The sequence below is a fragment of the Amblyomma maculatum genome, chromosome 4 (assembly GCF_055883805.1).
Source record: "Amblyomma maculatum isolate TAMU_Amacu chromosome 4, ASM5588380v1, whole genome shotgun sequence".
NCBI lineage: Eukaryota > Metazoa > Arthropoda > Arachnida > Ixodida > Ixodidae > Amblyomma > Amblyomma maculatum.
In genome coordinates, this window is record NC_139347.1 from 129,779,592 (window position 1) to 129,798,554 (window position 18,963).

General features: G+C 47.3%; 1 protein-coding gene and 1 long non-coding RNA gene across 2 annotated transcripts in view; one reads left to right on the forward strand and one right to left on the reverse strand.

Moving 5' to 3' along the window:
• Positions 1–18,963, reverse strand: part of LOC146192384 (uncharacterized) — an 81,022-nt gene that overhangs the window by 48,694 nt on the left and 13,365 nt on the right. Inside the window, exon 2 of the long non-coding RNA XR_014706400.1 lies at positions 5,418–5,496. This is a non-coding gene — a long non-coding RNA (uncharacterized LOC146192384). The remainder of the gene's footprint in view (positions 1–5,417; positions 5,497–18,963) is intronic.
• LOC146192386 (uncharacterized) lies at positions 9,867–13,525 on the forward strand. The gene is made up of 2 exons (XM_084600054.1): positions 9,867–9,947; positions 12,477–13,525. Exons 1-2 carry the CDS (start codon positions 9,904–9,906, stop codon positions 12,751–12,753), a joined length of 321 nt encoding a protein of 106 aa, XP_084456180.1. The 5' UTR covers positions 9,867–9,903; the 3' UTR covers positions 12,754–13,525.

Sequence of the window (18,963 nt, forward strand, 5' to 3'; positions counted from 1 at the left end):
TAGCACAGACATTGAAACCGCTGAAGGCATCGTCGAAGGAAATCTCCAATTGCTCTTGGAACGAGGTATCGGCATCGCAAGAGGCATCGCGAAATTCCGGAGAGGTCAAGCTCAGGTGCTGGTAACAAACTTCACCGAAGAATACCGGCATCTCAACAAGGGCACGACGATCGCTTTTCTCGACGAATTAGCGGACCTCAAAGATGTATTCGCCCTCCACGACCAACCCCTGGAAGACGCACCGGACCTATTCCGTCAGCCCACATTTGACATCAACCCGGTATTGACCCACCACAGGAAAGACCAGATTCTCAGTCTGCTTCGAAGCTACAGGGAGTGCTTCTCGTCATCATCGAAGGTACGACAAACACCACTGGCCAAGCACCGCATTATAACGGACGAACACGACCGACCTCTGCGCCAAAGCCCTTATCGTGTATCGCCGCGAGAACGGCAGGCCATTCGCGATCAAGTTGAGGAAATGCTGCGTGATGACGTAATCCAGCCATCGAACAGCCCCTGGGCGGCACCAGTCGTTTTGGTCAAGAAGAAAGACAGCACACTTCGCTTCTGCGTTGATTACCGCCGCTTGAATAGCATCGAAGAAGGATGTTTACCCGCTTCCCCGCATCGACGACACTCTCGATCGACTCTGCAATGCAAGGTACTTCTCATCGATGGACCTGAAGAGCGGATATTGGCAAATTGAGGTCGACGAAAGAGATCGCGAGAAGACCGCATTCATCACACCGGACGGCCTTTATGAGTTCAAGGTGATGCCATTTGGCCTCTGCTCCGCACCAGCCACGTTTCAACGAGTAATGGACACAGTCCTGGCAGGGTTGAAGTGGCAGATTTGTTTGGTATATTTGGACGACGTTGTTGTCTTCTCGTCAAACTTTGAAGACCACCTAAAACGACTACAGACAGTGTTGGAAGCCATCAAGTCATCGGGACTAACGCTAAAAGCAGAGAAGTGTCACTTCGCCTACGAAGAACTCCGGTTCCTAGGTCACATCGTTAGCAAGGGCGGTATTCGCCCAGACCCGGAGAAAACAGCTGCAATCGCACAATTCCCACCGCCTACCGACAAGAAAACTGTGCGCCGATTCCTTGGGCTGTGCGCTTATTATCGACGATTTGTCAGAAACTTTTCGCGGATCGCCGAATCGTTGACGCAGCTTACAAAGGCTGACGTACCTTTTAAATGGGAAGCGCCGCAAGGAGAAGCCTTCGACGAACTCAAGCGCCGCCTGCAATGCCCTCCCGTACTTGGCCACTTTGATGAAAACGCCGAGACCGAAATTCACACCGACGCGAGCAGTGTGGGCCTAGGAGCCGTTCTCGTCCAGAAGAGTGCCGGACAGGAGAAAGTAATCGCCTACGCGAGCAGGTCACTCACAAAAGCCGAAGTGAATTACTCGACGACCGAGAAGGAGTGCCTTGCAATCATCTGGGCCACTTCTAAGTTTCGTCCATACCTATACGGCCGACCATTCAAGGTGGTAAGCGACCATCACGCGCTCTGCTGGCTGGCTAATTTGAAAGATCCTTCCGGCCGCCTTGCCAGATGGAGCCTACGACTTCAAGAATTTGACATGACTGTAGTCTATAAGTCGGGCCGAAAGCATTCCGACGCAGACTGCTTATCCCGCGCTCCCGTCGATGCTCCCCCGAAGGACGATGACGACGACGCCTTTTTGGGACCGGTAAACGCCAGCAGTTTCGCAGAACAACAGCGATCAGACCCTGAGCTGAAAGCGCTAGCCGATTACTTGGAAGGAAAGGCCGCTTCCCCACCTGGTGTGTTCAGGCGACATTTATCATCCTTCACGTTAAGCAATGGCCTCATCGTGAAGAAGAACTTCGCACCTAACAAGACCGCGCAGCTTCTCGTAGTGCCTAAAACCCTTCGGCAAGAAATTCTGCAGGCGTTGCACGATGAGCCCACAGCAGGCCACCTCGGATTTGCGCGCACGTTGCGTCGAATCCAGGAGAAGTATTACTGGCCGCGACTGCCTACCGAAGTTGCCCACTACGTGAAGACGTGTCGTGAGTGCCAACGACGCAAGACGCCGCCGAACAGACCAGCAGGACTACTAAACCCGATTCCGCCCCCAATCCTGCCCTTTCAACAAATTGGGATGGATCTCCTCGGCCCCTTTCCATCTTCGTCTATGGGTAACAAGTGGATCATCGTGGCCACTGACTACCTTACCCGTTACGCCGAAGCAAGAGCACTACCAAATGGTACCGCGGCAGAAGTCGGCAAATTTTTTGTCGAACAAATTCTCTTGCGACACGGCGCCCCAGAAGTGCTCATCACGGACAGGGGAACGGCGTTTACGGCAGAGTTGACGCAAGCCATCCTGGAATACAGTCACACAAGCCATCGACGAACAACTGCGTACCATCCCCAGACCAATGGCCTTACGGAGCGCCTGAACAAAACGATCGCGGACATGATCGCTATGTACGTCGACGCTGAACACAAGACCTGGGACGCCATCTTGCCGTACGTGATCTTCGCGTATAACACGGCAGTCCAGGAGACGACCAGAGCGACCCCGTTTAAGCTTGTGTACGGCAGGGAGCCCACGACGACGCTTGACGCAATGCTGCCGCACGTAACCAGCGAGGACAACCTTGACGTCGCCGCCTACCTGCAGCGTGCAGAGGAAGCCCGACGACTTGCACGGCTGCGTATGAAAGACCAACAGCGCACCGCCAGCCGACGATACAATTTACGACGACGCCACGCAGAGTACAATCCAGGAGAACAAGTGTGGGTTTGGACACCAATTCGCCGTCGCGGATTAAGTGAAAAGTTGTTGCGTCGATACTTTGGGCCATACAAAATCCTTCGCCGCGTCGGACCCCTGGACTATGAAGTCATTCCCGACGGAACATCGGCATCACAACGGCGACGCGCACGCCCAGAAATTGTACATGTTGTACGACTGAAGCCATATTACGCGCGTTAAAGAATCTGTGGTGTTTAAACTTTGCAGTGTTTATGTTTAAGTTTCTTTGTTTTGAAACATCGAGGCGATGTTTTTTTTAAGGGGGGAGTAATGCCGCGAAACCTACAAAACAGTATTTGTTGTTTTTTAACAGCCGCCGGCATACAGGCTTATCACTCTGATTCTGGACCGCGTATCAGTTCCGTAATCTTTGTTTGTTACTGCTCGATGTCGCGAGTCACACCTTTATCAGTTTTGTTGTAGCGCAAGACGCACCGAGATCTGTCTCGAAGGTTCCGGCCACTCGGGTGTCTTTCCACAATGTTCCAGGCCGTGCTGGTAGCTGTTTGCGACGTTATCTAGATTGTTCTGTGCAGCCTTTAAATTGAGCGTCGCCGAGTGTGACGGGGATTCTTTGTCCGACGACCGACGAGCGCGTTTGTTGCTATCGCCGCCGCCGAGTTGCTTAGTTCTTTTGCGGGCGCAAGTCAGCCCAAATAAAGAGTTTCCTCAGTGCAATCATCGACCCTTCATTTGTGTCGTCGACCTCGTCACCACTACGTGACAATATCGTGCTTTGCATAGAACGAGCTGGACTGATACTGAATTCAAGGAAATGCCACTTTAGAAATTATGAAAATTTGTTCTTCGTCACTTAGTTGACATGAAGAACAAATGAAGGTGTTCGACCAAATCCAAAGAAAAGTGAAGCTGACAAACGTTTTACGGAGCCTCAATCAGTAAAAGAGCTGCAGAGGTATTTAGGGCTATGCTCGTGATTTCGACGGTTTGTACTAAGGTTTGCAGACATCGCTTACCGACTCACGTGTCTGCTGCATGAAAATGCACAATTCAATAGGACAACCGATTGCGACGCAGCTTTCCGTCATCTGAAATTTGTTTCGACGTTGGGCCTCATCCTACACCACTTCTGCTCATCAGCTTCAATTGAAGTACACACTGCTTCCACCGTCGTGACCGGCCACCATTCACTGCTGGCTCGTGCGTCTTTGTGATCACTGTGGACGGCTCGCTCGATGGGCTTTGCTCCTAAAAAAATAATTTTACTGTGGTGCATAAAAGTGGCCATAAGCATTCAGATGCTTGTTGGCTTTCGCGGTTATCGCTTCAAAAGATCGATGATGACGCCGGCAACTTCGATGAATACTTGGCTTCACTTTCCAAGCCTTCCCCGATTTTCGAGTTTTCCGAACTGAGCAACGCAAAGACCAAACATTATCCTCTTTTTATGATTCCGCCAAAAATCCTATGAACAGCACTTTTTGCATTCGCGAAGGATTGCTCTACAAACAGAATTTCGCCTCTGGGAGAGCACGCATCTTTCTTGTGCCAGAAAGCTTATGCATCACAGTTCCTGGAATGATGCACGACGACGCCACGTCTGGGCGCTTGGGAGTGGCTCAAAGAATTCACCGCAGACAGCAGCGATTTTACTGGCCGAAGATGCGTTCAACTATCCAGCAATGTGCAGCCAGCTGTGTGCGATGCCAGCGTTTTAAGCTACCGACTTCAAGTTCAAATTTTAAGCGAATTTGATGCGTTGTGGAGTACACACCTAGCAATCTAGAGGTTCAGATTTTGTTTGAAATTAAGAGCATTACCCGCATAAAAAAAGAAAAAAAGTATTAGTGCAAACAATGTAAGGGATCATGCCAGTCCGTAAGGTTGAATATTAACATTTTGCAGGCGCGCCACTCCTGAAGCAAAGTTTGCGATTTTTACTAAATCAATGGCAACCACAAAACAAGTTTGTAATAGTTCTGTAAAAGAAAAGGTTGCATAGATTTAGTGAGTAAAAAATAATAGATGACATGGTCTTACTGCAGACGTAGAAAGTCTCCAAACTTGAACCTTTGTAAAATGACAAAAATGGTATTTTCCGCCTCTAGTGATACACGTTTTTTTTTCCGAGAACATAACGCCGAATATTGCAAATCTAAGGTTCATTAATTGGTGTGGAGACGCTTGCCCACTACATATAAATATTTAATTGAAAATTATGAAGTGGTCATGGGGCCTCCATTACATCTTATCTGAACACCCCAGTGGCAAAAACAGAAAAAATGCAGAAAATGGCGTCAGTTCATAATTAACGGTTTTGATACCGCCTTACGCTCTCTACGGTCTTTTCCTAACATCGTTTGAGCATATTGGGTTTGAGCATATTCGGCGCAGTGTACAAATATTTAATGCCAAGTCAAGAGCAAATTGCCTACAACTCTTAACTACGGGAAGCATTCCTCATTTTCCCAGACTGAATGGAAGAAAGGAAGGCGGGACACTGTTCGTTCCTTTTTACTTATACCACTGAGATCTAGCGTAATAGTGCAGAAGTAACCATTTCGTAGGTATAATAGGAGACATTATACTCTGGGACAACGGTTCATAGTGCTGTAATCAATATGCGAGTTTTTTTCTATGCTGTAAACTTACATATCTTCTGAAGGTGTCTTGATCTATTCTTTCCTGGACTTGACCCACGTATGCATTACTTTCTGGTAAGCATTGATAACTGCAAGTAAAAATACATCCGGTTTACTCACGGTTCTCGTCGCTTAACGTCAGCCTTCGTGAAGTAAAAGTGCAAGCATTTTTTATGCATTTCTAGAAAAGCTCGTACTCTTGTGTATACACCTCTCTGGAGAAAAAAATTGCTTCAGGAGCACATTCACAAGTTTAAAACAGCATGCTAAAAGGAACAACATGGACAGAGGTTTAACTAATAGGAGGCTTTCCAGCACCCAGCATAAACTTTTCACTGCGTTGTCTCCAATTCAGGATGAGCTCCTTCCATTTGCCCCGTCATTATCGCCCCATAGGTTAGTACTGCTAAGATGCTACCGTTGTATACCTCGCTTAGTGGGATAAGAGTTAACCGTAGTCTATTATCAGGGAGCACCTGCGAAATTTAACCCACCTATTCTTAATCTATAAGTTACCTAAATCGGTAGAATATGATATGCTATAATTACCTTCCCTCGACAAAACTGATCCCTAATTACTTAGTGCCTCTCCGCCTATCGTAAACTGCTTCTCTTTTCTGTGACTCTTCAGCCGTAAGTGTTCCGAATACGTAGACTGCATGGGATTCATTGTTGCGTACTGAGCTCGGACAAGATATAAACTGGCCTCTGTCTTGTGTACATGGGATCGCCTGGCATGACAGCGTCTTTCAGACGGTTGTGCTGCGAAAAAGTGGATTAAAGGAATGTCAAGCAGATGCTCCAGGCTGAACAGAAGTCAGATTAAATGTTTTACCTCACAACTTATGTCGAAGAAAATGAACGAATGTGCTGTGGCGCAATGAATATGGCACGTCTAAATAACCCTTTTCAGACAAAAGCAGCTTTTTACGCACTCAGACCTTCTCTTGGGCGACTTTGGTTGTTTAGACTCTTTTCGGGAAAGGTTGTACAATGCATATATGACAGATATATCCCATTTACTATATTTAAAGGAATTTAGACAAATGATTAAACGCATACAGTTGCTTTGACTTGCCGAGTGCACTTTAAAAGAGCAAACACGCACAAGAGCGTACTCATGATGCCTGAAAATCGGTTAGTTGTAGGGAACCGTAGGCCACACTTTAAAATGGTGTCGAAGCACGTTCTCTGCGAGAAGAGCTCACTGGTAGAACAAAGCGATAAGAGCATAGGTACCCTTATGCTACGCAAAAATTTACAATTACAATATGCGCTTTACAATGCTCCTCTTCTATATAAGGTTTCGACTGTACATCGAGGAAATTTGTGTCACTATAACAAACACCAAGAATTATTATTGCTTATCAGCGCAGTCGTCAAATTAGAGAAGTGTTTGTATTTTTCAGAGGCTAAGAACAGCACCCGCTCTTGATAAAAATCAAAAGCGCTGCGTCCCTCCTGTTCGTGTTACCCTAATTGTGCGAAAAAAAAATTGACGCAGCTTCAGGTAAATCATCTCGTTGCCTTCATAGGGGAGCTTTGCTATGCTCGTAACACACGCGAGTTAGTCTGACAGTTCCTTCATTACTTCCATTACACTTCCCAGTTTTCATTAAAGCCATTACTCTCTATCAGTCCAAATTGGCAAGATTTATCACACTGTAATGTGCGCTGCTGGGAATATGGGCAGTTACTGAAGCGGTCGGAAGCGGTAAGGTAGCGGCGCTAGTCAAGGACAGCAAACAGCCGGTCTTAGTTTTGCTGTAGTTTGAGCATATCACATTCACTGGTGGATATGGAGGACCTGTTATTAAGAAATTAAAGAGGCTGGGGGGAGAACATTTCCTGAGCTACACATCGCGATACAGCTCTTTCGGTGCTTAAGGTACTTCGAAGCCTCACTCGAATTGTACGATCACTTACGAACGCATGAATGAATCATAAAAGATGGCCTTGTATGCCTTTAATTTGGCCACCTCGGACAGGTGGGACATAGACGAGCTCTTCTCAAGCGGCTCCGAAAAAGGTCCGAGTTACGAGTCTACTTTGAACCTAATACTCTCAGTTCCCTAGGCCTTGATGTTCGAAGATAAAGCAAGCGGGCGCCACCACACTGATCATTTCGAGCGTCGACTGGGCGGTCACTATTCCTGATGCGCGCGCAAAGCGCAGTTCTACTATGTCGGCAAGGCATACGCTCATTCTTGAACATATGAAAGCATGTATGCTCGCCATACTTGAATTTTTATTGATGGTTTTGTGCACAAGGCCAGAAATTCTAGCGCAGTGCCTTTTTAAATTTATTATTGGACTCTACCCGGTCTTAACGCTTTAATGAAGTAATTTTCTTCAGTGCAGCAGAAAACGTAGCATCGGGGCAGCTTTACTGAAGCTATGGCCATGTGCGACTCAGCCTATTGGGATTCTGACGGATTCGAATTCCGCCCTCCATAAGTGAAAGCGTGGTTTCAATGCTGACACCGTGCTTCCTACCTCTCGACTTTTTGTGCTTAATCTGCAAAGAAAAAACTTTCCTCTAGGTTTTCAATGCGGGCTCTCAAAAAAAGGTGTCATGGGTGACGAGGTGGCAAACTGTCTCGTTTATAATGCGCGATCAGGTAATGCACCAGGAAAAGTCCTTCAAGATGCCAAGAGACTCCACATAGAAACGGTGCCTGGATATGAGCCTGGCTTCGCCTCCACTTTCCTATGCACGTGGATCGCCCTAGGATATAGAATATTTTAGTATGTTCTGTCCAGTGAACAAAGCAGAAAGCGGTGTTGTATTCGCTCTTGGTATCTTGACTCCAGATGATGACAGATAGAGTAGACTTTGTACTAATAGGAATGATGTGTTGGCGGTGTAAGTCCAGGCGTTATTAACGTGCCTAATATGTGTACCTTGATTAGCCTATGAGTCGTTGTTTTGAAGCAGTTGCCCGGTGAGCGCGCAAGAATAATCACATCTATAGTCTGCAGAAATCTTTAGCTCGACAACCTTTTTATATTTCCAGATGCATTTCTATACATCAGGAATCCCATGCTGCCGATGAGTTAAAACACGGTAGAGTAGAACATTCACGCCCTTTGGCTATGTATATGCCTCATGTGCGCTCATAATCTCACTAAGCGCTCTTGGTGTCCAATTTACTACCCTTTAGCTGTTCGAATAGCACTGCTATGCTTGCGTCATTAAATAAGGTGCTAGCGTTAAAATATCATTAACGCTGATCGAAGGGCCACTGGACTGACGACTTCCTTGGTGAATTGCTCCGCAGCTGGTCACAACTGAGGGTCAGAGATTAACTTATCATATTTTTACAGAGCTTGTAGCCAATGACAGCACCAAATTGGTTAAATATTGTTACGGACAATTCAAGGAAGAAGCGGGTAGTGGCGTGGACAGGAGCGCTCACGCTAGGCCCGGCAACATTCATCTCACTGTCATCGACCATCTCTCTGTCCTTTGTTCTCCTGTTTTCATCGGCTTGTCGCTTCGTAACATTTGGTTGGAGGTGCGGTATGCTTCATCATCAGCCACTCATCCTAGTCCGGAGCTCCGGCGCCCTTCGACTTCGTGCTCCATCGGCTGAAGGTTAGGAGGCATCGTATGGCTGTTCCCCAACCTGCCGGACCAGCGAGACCTTGCCGTTCCTCCGCCCCGTCCCCCCGCCCCGACCACAAGACACGACGAAGGAGATACTGACCCGAGACGCTACACATGACCACAAGACACTAGAAGAGACCCGAACGACCATATATGACCCCATTGTCCTGATGTGCCGACCAAGAACCCCATGACCCAAGACATCGCTATACTTCAAGACATCCTCCCCGGTCCCTGCCTATGCCATGCGGTGCGTGTCTTGGCCTCCGCCATCGAGTCGAGGCAACGTGGAGCCCGAGAGTGTCCTGGGTCAAGGTTCATCGAGAATAATCGTGCCGGCAAGCCCTTCTATTCTTCCTTCTTCCTCTTCTTCAAGCATGCCATGGAAACATCTACATCGATAAACCTCATTGTTCACGATCGGGACGATCGCTCGGTGGCCCCGGGTCATGTTACGGACAATTCAAGGAAGAAGCGGGTAGTGGCGTGGACAGGAGCGCTCAGGCTAGGCCCGGCAACATTCATTAAAACGCCATCTACCATCGTCATCGGTCATGTTCTGTCTCCTGTCTTCATCGGCTTGCCGCTTCGTAACAATATGTCTGCTCAGGGAGTTCATTTTCGGCTCCAAAGTTCAGTGGTGATTATGCTTCATTAACACAGGGGCATTTTTAATGAGCTGGCTCTGCATGTGTTGCTTGCTAAAGAGCTATTATAACCGGCGTTAGCTTCAGTTGAAATCATATGCACGAGTTACCTCTGATAACCAGTTGATCGAATACGAGTGCATAGTAATCCAATTCATTATAATCCAACTACTGCCTAAGGTCGCAGACGCGAGGTGGAGAACAAAAAATGCAACACATCGCAGCTGAGTTGGAAGGTCATGTTGGATCATGAGTTGGAAGATCAAGATGGTGAAAAGAGAGGGTGAGTTGTGGAAGTTTGAGCTGAGACGTCTCGTCGCGCTTCGGCCGCGTCTCTGAAACTCCTCAATATTCACTGAAATGGTGTGCAGCAATCGGTAAATCTTGGATGTGAGCAAGCCTCAAGTAAAGGCAAAGAGCGGCAAAACTTTCTAGCGCAGTTTAATTGCCTTTAGCGTAGCCTCAAAATTCTACTCATTTATATTGGAGAATATACGCACAGCAACGAGATTCGAGGCGTGGTCATTCTAAACGGAAAGAGAATGCTCCATTTATGCCTCATTGGACTCATAAGCACTCAGGATTAAGCATCATTGATTATTCAGCATGTACGAATAATTTGTGTTCAGATAGTTGAGAAACTACTATCTTCTATATACAACTGCGTAAATAAGGTTAAATATTGAAAGAAAAAGAATAGTTTGTTGTACCTTGGAAAATGAAGGAGGGGGGGAAATGATGAAGCCGCAAAACCTAATGAAGAATAATATTTCCAATGTTTACCATTTTGCGTAGAGCACGAAATTCAGTGAGCCATGGTGTAAATGTTTCTTTTTCTTCTTTCTATCTACACTTGTCGACATTTCTCTAACACCTCGAGGTACGGTCAGGCTTCCAACCCAATGAATAGCTAGTATAGAGGACTCCTCTTCAGACAGCAAGGACACTCGTTCCTAAAGCTATGCGTTGAATAAGGCGGGGAATGTCATTAGCGTGAACGTAGGACACTACTATCTCCGATTTTTCCACAGTATACATTTCAGCGTGAACGTTAAAAATATTATCATATAAAATGCCTAGGCATATACTTGCAGATGTTTTCGAACAGGAAAATTTTAGCTTCATCTTTATGAAAATAGCATTGAAATGGAGAAAAGTATTTTTAATCTTAGACACAGAGGTCTGCGTGACAGTTTAGAGACTCTGTAGGAGAAGTCACGCACACATCGTTTCATTTATCTGACCGCACAGCTAACATTATAAGGAAGAAGGGCTTTAGTTTTGGTGTACGGTTAACTAGCGCGTTCCATTATACAGAAAGCTTCGGGGAGCCCGAATGCCGTAAATTCGCATACTGATAGGCTATAAAATTTGTGTCAGATAATATTTCAGCGCAATCTTCATTATAGAGATTTCAGTTCCACCGACATTTATGGCCACAACACTGAACGTTCTTACTGAAAGAAAACATTGTTGTCATTCTCTGGCATTTCACAGAAATATTTAATTTAGCTCCAAACACTACACGGTTTCGTTTAATGCTTAGTAAAATGTTTATAGAATGGACTATCATTATGTATCCCATGGCGGTGATGTAGGGCGCTCGAATTCTTTGCTCAAGGATGTCCGATCGAATGCGGGCCTTGGCAACCGCTTTTCGATGGAGGTGAAAGGCAAGGAGCCTGTGTGCTGTGCGATGTCAATAGTTCTTAAAAAACCTCGAGTGTTCGAAAGTTCCGAAGCCCTCCACTACAGCGTCTCTGATAGTCTGAGTCACCTTGAGACGCTAAACGCTGTAAACTAAACCAAACCAAACCAATATCGTCATGCTGACCCCGTTCCCAGGTGTAGTTGTCCAGTGAGGTGATACCACCCTCAGCAGCAACAGACGTCCATGCGTCTCTGCAGAAACCTGATGTCAATATTCGTCGCTTTAGTTGTCTGCAGCTCTCTTTCGAGGAAGGCTATAATCGCGGCCTACCGCGCATGTGCGGCAAAACATTTACTATAGCGACTTCTTGAAAATATATTTTTTCGCACCTAGATTTTGGCAGCCGGTTAGGCGGGCAGGTGAGAAGTTTGCGCTGACAAAGTGGTGGCATGGGGCAAATATAAGGATTGCGCGTTGTAACATGGCGGGGGCCTTCCTCCATGCTGTCGCCGTAATAAGACTGCTGATGATAATTAAGACATTTTAGCTGTCATTGTAACGTTAAAAACAATAAACCAATAAACCATATCACATCAGAAGGTTTTTTTCATGCAATGCAACGTTGTTTGTAAAGTCAAATAATACTTCATCACAGATGTAAGTACTTGGGATAACATTGCACTGTTTATTTGTGTCCTCCCTTCGTGAGTTTGTTGCATGTGGTTAAAACTGCCGTGCTGGTGGTTTGTTACAACAGTTTTAAAATATAGTGTGTACATGCGTGCAACAGTTTGTACCAAAAAACGTACGAAACATAAATCGTTGAATGCATAAAATGCACTGACGTAATTCATTTCATAAAACGCCTCAAGCGTATAAGCAAGCGTTGCCGTGCATTAAGCGCAAGTCGTCAATTATTGCTTTTTGAGCTCAAAGAGGAATTAAAAACATACCTGAGATAATCTAAAGTTGTCTAGTTTAACACGACGTTGATGATATATACCCTGTTAAATGTTTCAAAAACTACACTATATCCTCATGACTCTGCATCATTCATAATAAATGATCAATCGGCGAATGATCCTAAACCTGTATCTGAATTCCTTATTACACATTTTCACTCTCTCTCACCATGACGATAGTACCTGTTCCTTCTTTCAGTTGTAGCCCGATGCACGATTCAATTCCTAATCAGAGAATCCGGCTTATCATACGGAACACGGACGAGCCCCTCCTACGCAAGATAGGATGGCACATTCAGTCAGTACCCATCAATGCGGTTCTTCCGGAAGACTGGAAGATGACCATGTTGACGAAATTCTTTCCCCGCAACATGCCGCCAGGCAAGGACGAAGAGAAGCGCGCCGCGAGGGACAAAGTCATAGCCCAGAAGCTGGAAGAGAACCCCAGGGGCCTCTACGCGGAAGCCTCGCTCTGAAAACATAGTGACAGTGCAGCGATGGTGGTTACGCCAAAATACAGGCTGATCGTCAGCGTGTTCATAAAGACAACAGCCGAACTTGGACACCGTGGTCACCGACTCAAAGACAGCCCATAGAAGCTTCCGCAGGGGGCTAATCTCCTCCGCGGCCCAAGTCGTTCTATCCAAGTGCAAGCCTACGGGGAGAGTCATAGAGCTCGTGTGGTTCCGGCTCACTCACAGGTAGCAGGCAACACCATCGCAGACTACCATGCTCGAGAAATCTCAATCCGGTGCGAGCACGAGCCGGAAGAGCTATCGTATCCGGTTACCAGCTTCCGGGAGATTACCTGGATATACCGAGAGCTAAGGTGCAGACTGCCAGAACCGCACCCAAAACTCACCAGGCAACAACAGATGATCCTGTGTCGAGTGCAGGCGGGATCGCTTGCACATCCCGTACTGAGGAACCACATGTACCCTGCGGAACACGATATGCTCTCTCCTTTTTGCAAAAAGGAAGAGGGCACCCTGCCGCACATTTTGGCGGAATACACAAAACTCAAGACCTTCCTTCCTCCGCTTCCCGCCAATACTCCTAATGCACAAACCCTTGAGCGATGGCAGACCATGTTATCCAGTCCCGCGCTATCGATTCAGCTCGCACTGAAGGACCGGGGCCAGGAGCAGCTGGCACTATATGGGTTCCGCAACTAGGGGACCACCCCGTCTGGTACCTGCAAGCACCATCGATTTATTTCGGACCTAATAAATGTTGATTCATCATCATCTTGATGTTAACTTTGGCAGTGGTCAAAATCTGTTAAAACTTGACACTACTAGCTGTACGTACGTCTTATGTTCACAATGGGAGGGGGTGCTCGTTATCTGAAAGCATTTTCAAAAATCTCTGGACATGTCATCCGTTCCTTAAGTTTGGAAAACTGCCAATGTCGTCTTTGTGTTTCTATCTAGTAATAAAGAAGTAAATAATTACTAACCAATTTCTCATCCACACTTCTTGCAAGCTTGTTGAACACATTATTCACAAGCATATTGTTCAGTACGTACCTTTTACAACGTTTTTCGCAATGGCAGTTTCAGTTCCGGATCCGTGTTTGCACTTTCATGCAGCTGATTGAATTTACGCGCTTTGTAGTTTCCGACCTCAATAACCATCATTGATTCGACGCCAGTTAAAAAGCTTCTACGTAAATTGCGTTGGATATTTATACACACTAAAATACTTGACTGGATCCCTTACTACCTGCACGTAAGATAGTTCTCCACTTTAGGCAACAACTCTGATTCTCAGTATTAGCACTAATATCAAGCGTACCTTAAGGTTGTGGGATGTGACCCTTATTGTTTATCATTTACTTTAATGATGTGGAAAATGTAATCAGTTATGTTATATGTTATATTGCCTATATATTGATGCCCATGTTCTTTACCGCAATCTTATAATGCTCATTATCACAAGAGATGAAGTGCGTTTCATCTTGGGAAATTGTAACACACGACCAAGGTAAATAAATTTCTTTAAAAAAGTCGCGATGACTTTCGCTAACAAAAAGCAGCTGCTTGAAATTTTTTATACTGGTAAGGTTTATTTGCGGGTTGTGAATTCACGTGGCGAGCTTCTTCCACTTCCTTACACTTCCTTTTTCTCCCTTCAGCGTTGCCTGAATTTCACCCTTCGCAGACGAAGCCCCCTGAACTGTCAGTCAGAGTTCCGAGAGTGGCAGAGCTTCATCCTTGTGAGATGCAGAACTTGTGCTTTTTGAGAGGGACGGGCTTCGGTACATTGGCAATATATCACGTAATGGAAGTCATTGATCCGAGTGAGCACAATAAATGGGCCTGTGGTTTCTGGATCAATTCACGCTTGCGGAGAGGCGTCAGAGCCATGCTAAGTCTCCGGGAAAATAGCAGACATCCTGGTGTAAGTGATCGTAACGCTGCTTAAAGCGGTCCTGCGAGGCCGGAGTGCATAATCGGGCGAGCCGACGAGCCTCTTCAGCGCGGCAGAAGGTGCTGGGAACAGAAGGCTTGCTGTCGAGAGAGAACGGTAAGGTGGTGTCGAGTGAACTTCTAGACCGACTGGCATAGAGAAAGAAAAATGGTCATTAAACAGTTGTTTTATGCCGCGAGGTGTTATAGGCATATGTATTGAAGGGAAGCACGTCATTTTAGTTCTTATTATGGGAATCGACATACATCGCAAGCATGTTCGTCACAGTCCTGCTTGTGCGTTCAACGAGGCCATTTGTCTGGAGTCAGTACGATGTAGAGTGACGGAGTGGCAAGAACAAAAGAGCAAAAGCTGGTCCACAAAATCATCGGTAAACTGGCGTTCATGATCACTAATAATGACACGATGAGGCTGACGACGGAGGACAGCACCCTGAAGAAGAAAGTAAGGGACGTCAGCGTGGTGGCGGAAGGAGCGGCGGAAGCTTCACTATTACGCGTGAGATGATCAACGCATAAGATGATTCAATGACTGTCTTTGGATGAGCGGGGAAACGGGCCTATATGAGGTCAACACCAACTTGCTAATATGGTGAGTTCGATGGTTTTACCGAATGTAAGCAGCCTGGTGGAGAAGCCGTGGGAAGCTTGAACCGGTAGCACTGCACACAGGAGATGAGCAACGCATATTTGCCCTGTAAAAACGTTCCTTAATACGCGTAAGGGTCCTGCCAAACCCTAAGGGCCCAGCTGGGACGTTATCGTGCATTGCGTGTAAAACAGAGGAATTGAGGCTAGCAGGAAGGACGCGCAGAAAGCGTGTACTACCAGGCGAGTGATTTGTTCGGTAGAACAAATCATTGCGAATGCAGAAAGAATTCGCAGATTTCGGATCACGAGCTTTTTAAAAAATGGTACCAACTCTAGATATTTGCGCTGTTGTCCCTGGAAACTGTCAAGACCCAGAAATTTTAAGGGTACGGCGGCAAGATAATCGTAAATGTTGTCATCTTCGCAAAGAGTAGTCATGAAGGGCAGCCGAGAGAGGAATGTGAGCTTCGGCATGTTGGCGGTCATTTTTGTACGACGCAGTAAAGTTGAACGCCTGAAGGCGCAATACGCAGTGCACCAACCGACTGCAGTGGTCGCGAAGATTCACCAGCCAGCAAAGCGAATGATGATCAGTGATGACTGTAAAGGAACGTCCGTAAAGGTACGTTCGAAACCGCTGTACGCCGAAAACAACCGCGAGACACTCTTGCTTTGTCACGGTTTAATTGCGTTCAGACTTGCTCAGGGTGCGACTTGCATAACCAACAACGTGTTGATTGCCACCATGTCGTTCTATGAGCACAGCACCCGCGCCGATGCCGTTGGCGTCGGTGTGGAGTTCAATGGGAACTGTCGGACTGAAATGACGCAGTAGAGGCTGCGAGGTAGGACGAAAAGAACAAACAAAGATTGGTGTGATTCGCGGCATTGCTTCCTCCCCAAAAAGGCATCACCTCGATGCTTACACGGCAAACACGAAAAGTAAACAAAATACGAGAAATTAAAATAGCTGGGCCTTTAGCGCGCTTAATAAAACTTCAGGCGCACAACATGGACGATTTCTGGGCTCGTCCAGCGCCCCTGAGACGTTGTCGTGCCGTCAGGGATGACCTCATAATTAAGTGGTCAAATGCGCAGAACTTTGTATAGGCCGAAGTACCGTCGCAAGAGCTTTTCGTCCAGTACGCGGCAGCGTATCGGCGTTCAAACTCACACTTGGTCTTTCGGCCTGTACTCTGCGTCGCGTTGTCGCAAAATCACGTACGGCAAGATGGCGTCCCAGGTATTTTGTTCAGCGTCAACGTTCATGGCGATCATGTCAGCGATGGTTTTGTTCAGGCGCTACGTGAGTTCATTGGTCTTGGGATGGTACTTAGATGCTCGTCGATTGCGTGTATGACTGTATTTCAGGATGGCGTGTGCCAACTCTGCCGTAAACTCTGTTCTCCTGTCGATGATGAGTACTTCTGGGGCGTCGGGACGCAAGAGATGTTGTTCGACAAAAAATATGTCGACTTTCGCAGCGGTACCATTGGCTTTTGTGCTTCGGCGTAACGGGTAAGATAGTCGGTGGCCACGAGGGTCTACTTGTTACCCATAGATGAAGATAGAAAGGGGCCGAGGAGATCCATCCCAATTTGTTGAAAGGGCAGGGGTGTGTACGGAATCGGGTACAGTAGTCCCGCTGGTCTGACCGGCGGCGTGTTGCGTCGTTGGCACTCACGACACGTCTTCACGTAGTGGGCAACTTCGGCAGGCAGTCGCGGCCGGTAGTACTTCTTGATTCGTTACAACGTGCTCTCAAACCCGAGATAGCCTGCTGTGGGCTCATCGGGCAACGTCCGTAAAATGTCCTGCCGGAGGCTGTTCGGCACAACAAGAAGGTGCGTGGTCTAGTTGGGTGAGAAGTTCTTTTATACGAGGAAGGCATTGCTTAGCGCCAACGATAATAAATGACGCCTGAACACAGCAGGAGTCGAAGCGGTGTTCCCTTGTAAGTAATCGGCTAGTACTTCCAGCTCAGTGTCTGGGCGCTGATGCTTTGCGAAACTGCTGGCGCTTACCGGTTGTCACGAAATCGGCGCACATTTTCAACAAGCCGGTACGGCGCGGCGTCGCGTGGAAAACATGGCGAGAAAAGCCTCTTCCCCGCGCGGGAGAGCGCGTAGCTTTGTACGCGTTGCCGTCACCCTCTTTCTCATTGCCTGGGGAGGACGGTGGTTCATCGGACTGGAATACGCCAGAAAATTCCAGCATCTTCTATGGGACCTAGCCAATGACGACGCGCGGCTCGACGAGAGGAGAAGAGGGAGCTATAACCAGCGAAGCTAAGTGTGTGTGCGCGCTAGCTTTGACGCGTGCTAACAAACAGACGCGGCGCGCCCTATTTAAAGCGACAGCGCCGCTTGTTGAGCAAGTCAGTCAGTCAGTTCGTCAGTGTTTTGCGACGTGCTCGCCTGTGCTTCGGCTGGACTCCCGGGGATCACCCGCTGCTGGCAAGCCAACGGACTTTCAAGGGAGCGGCGCTCGTCTCGTATGGCGACCACATCGTGACTCTTGAGGCGTCGGACTGCAACAGTGCCCGGTGAACAATTTGTTGTTTGTTTATGTACTCTCTCGTGTTTCATCTGTTGTAAAGCCTCCATGTTATTGAATACCTGTGTAATTGCATGCTTAGCGTTTGTTATTCTGTGAACCTCTCGTCTGTGCATTTCAAGTGATCTTGTGTGTTCCTTTGTATCGTCTCTTGCTCTACATAAATTGTGTTTTGTTTGTTACTTCTGACTCCGATCCTTACTCTGGTTTGAACCGGCGACCGCTGGGCACCAAACGACCACCCCCTTCTGTCACTACAAGGTAGTTGAATTCCGGCAGAGCTTGCCACGCAGGTCGAGGGCATCTCCTTTGCGCCCGGAACAGCTACCCCCACTCACTCAAAGGGTGTCTGGGAGTGTGCGCACCGTTAAGGGCGCAGCGTTAATAATATCCCCATAATTATTAACGGGTGACAATCATTCTGGCGTCCGCGACAGGACGTTTGGTGCACTCAAGCTCAGAGGACGGAGAAAGAGTTAGAAGAGCTTACGAAGAGCTCGTAAACTGTGTAGCAGCAGAGCGACAGCGAGAGGTTGTGCCGCGCGGAAGCGTTTAGGCGAGTTTCGCTAAGCCGACTTAAGGATACACCGAAACAGTTCGCGCTGCAGAGATGAATCTGAAATAGTTGATTGAGGCTGGCACCCAGGTGGGGTTGTCCGGTGCCGAACTGCGCAAATGGGTTAGCCAGAGAGAAAAAGAGGAAAAAGAGAGGGAAAAAGAAGAAAGAGAGAGAGAAGAAAAGGAACGAGAGAGGGCTCGAAAGGAAGCCGAGGAGGAACGAGAGAGGGCTCGAAAGGAAGCCGAGGAAGAAAGAGAGAAGGCTCGAAAGGAGCTGGAAGAGGAATTTCAGCGAGAAAAGGAATTACTGACTATGAAACTTCAGCTCCAAAACTCCGGGAACAGCAACGGTTTAGCTGAAGTGCATAGCTGCAGTGAAGGACATAGCAGCTTGCGGATAGACGCAAGTAAATTGATTCCGAAATACGACGAGAGAAGAGACGATCTCGACGCGTTCCTCTTGCGTTTCGACAGGATCGCCGTAAATGCAAATTGGACAGACAGTGAATGTGATACCATCTTGAGCACTTGTCTTAGCGGCGAAGCATT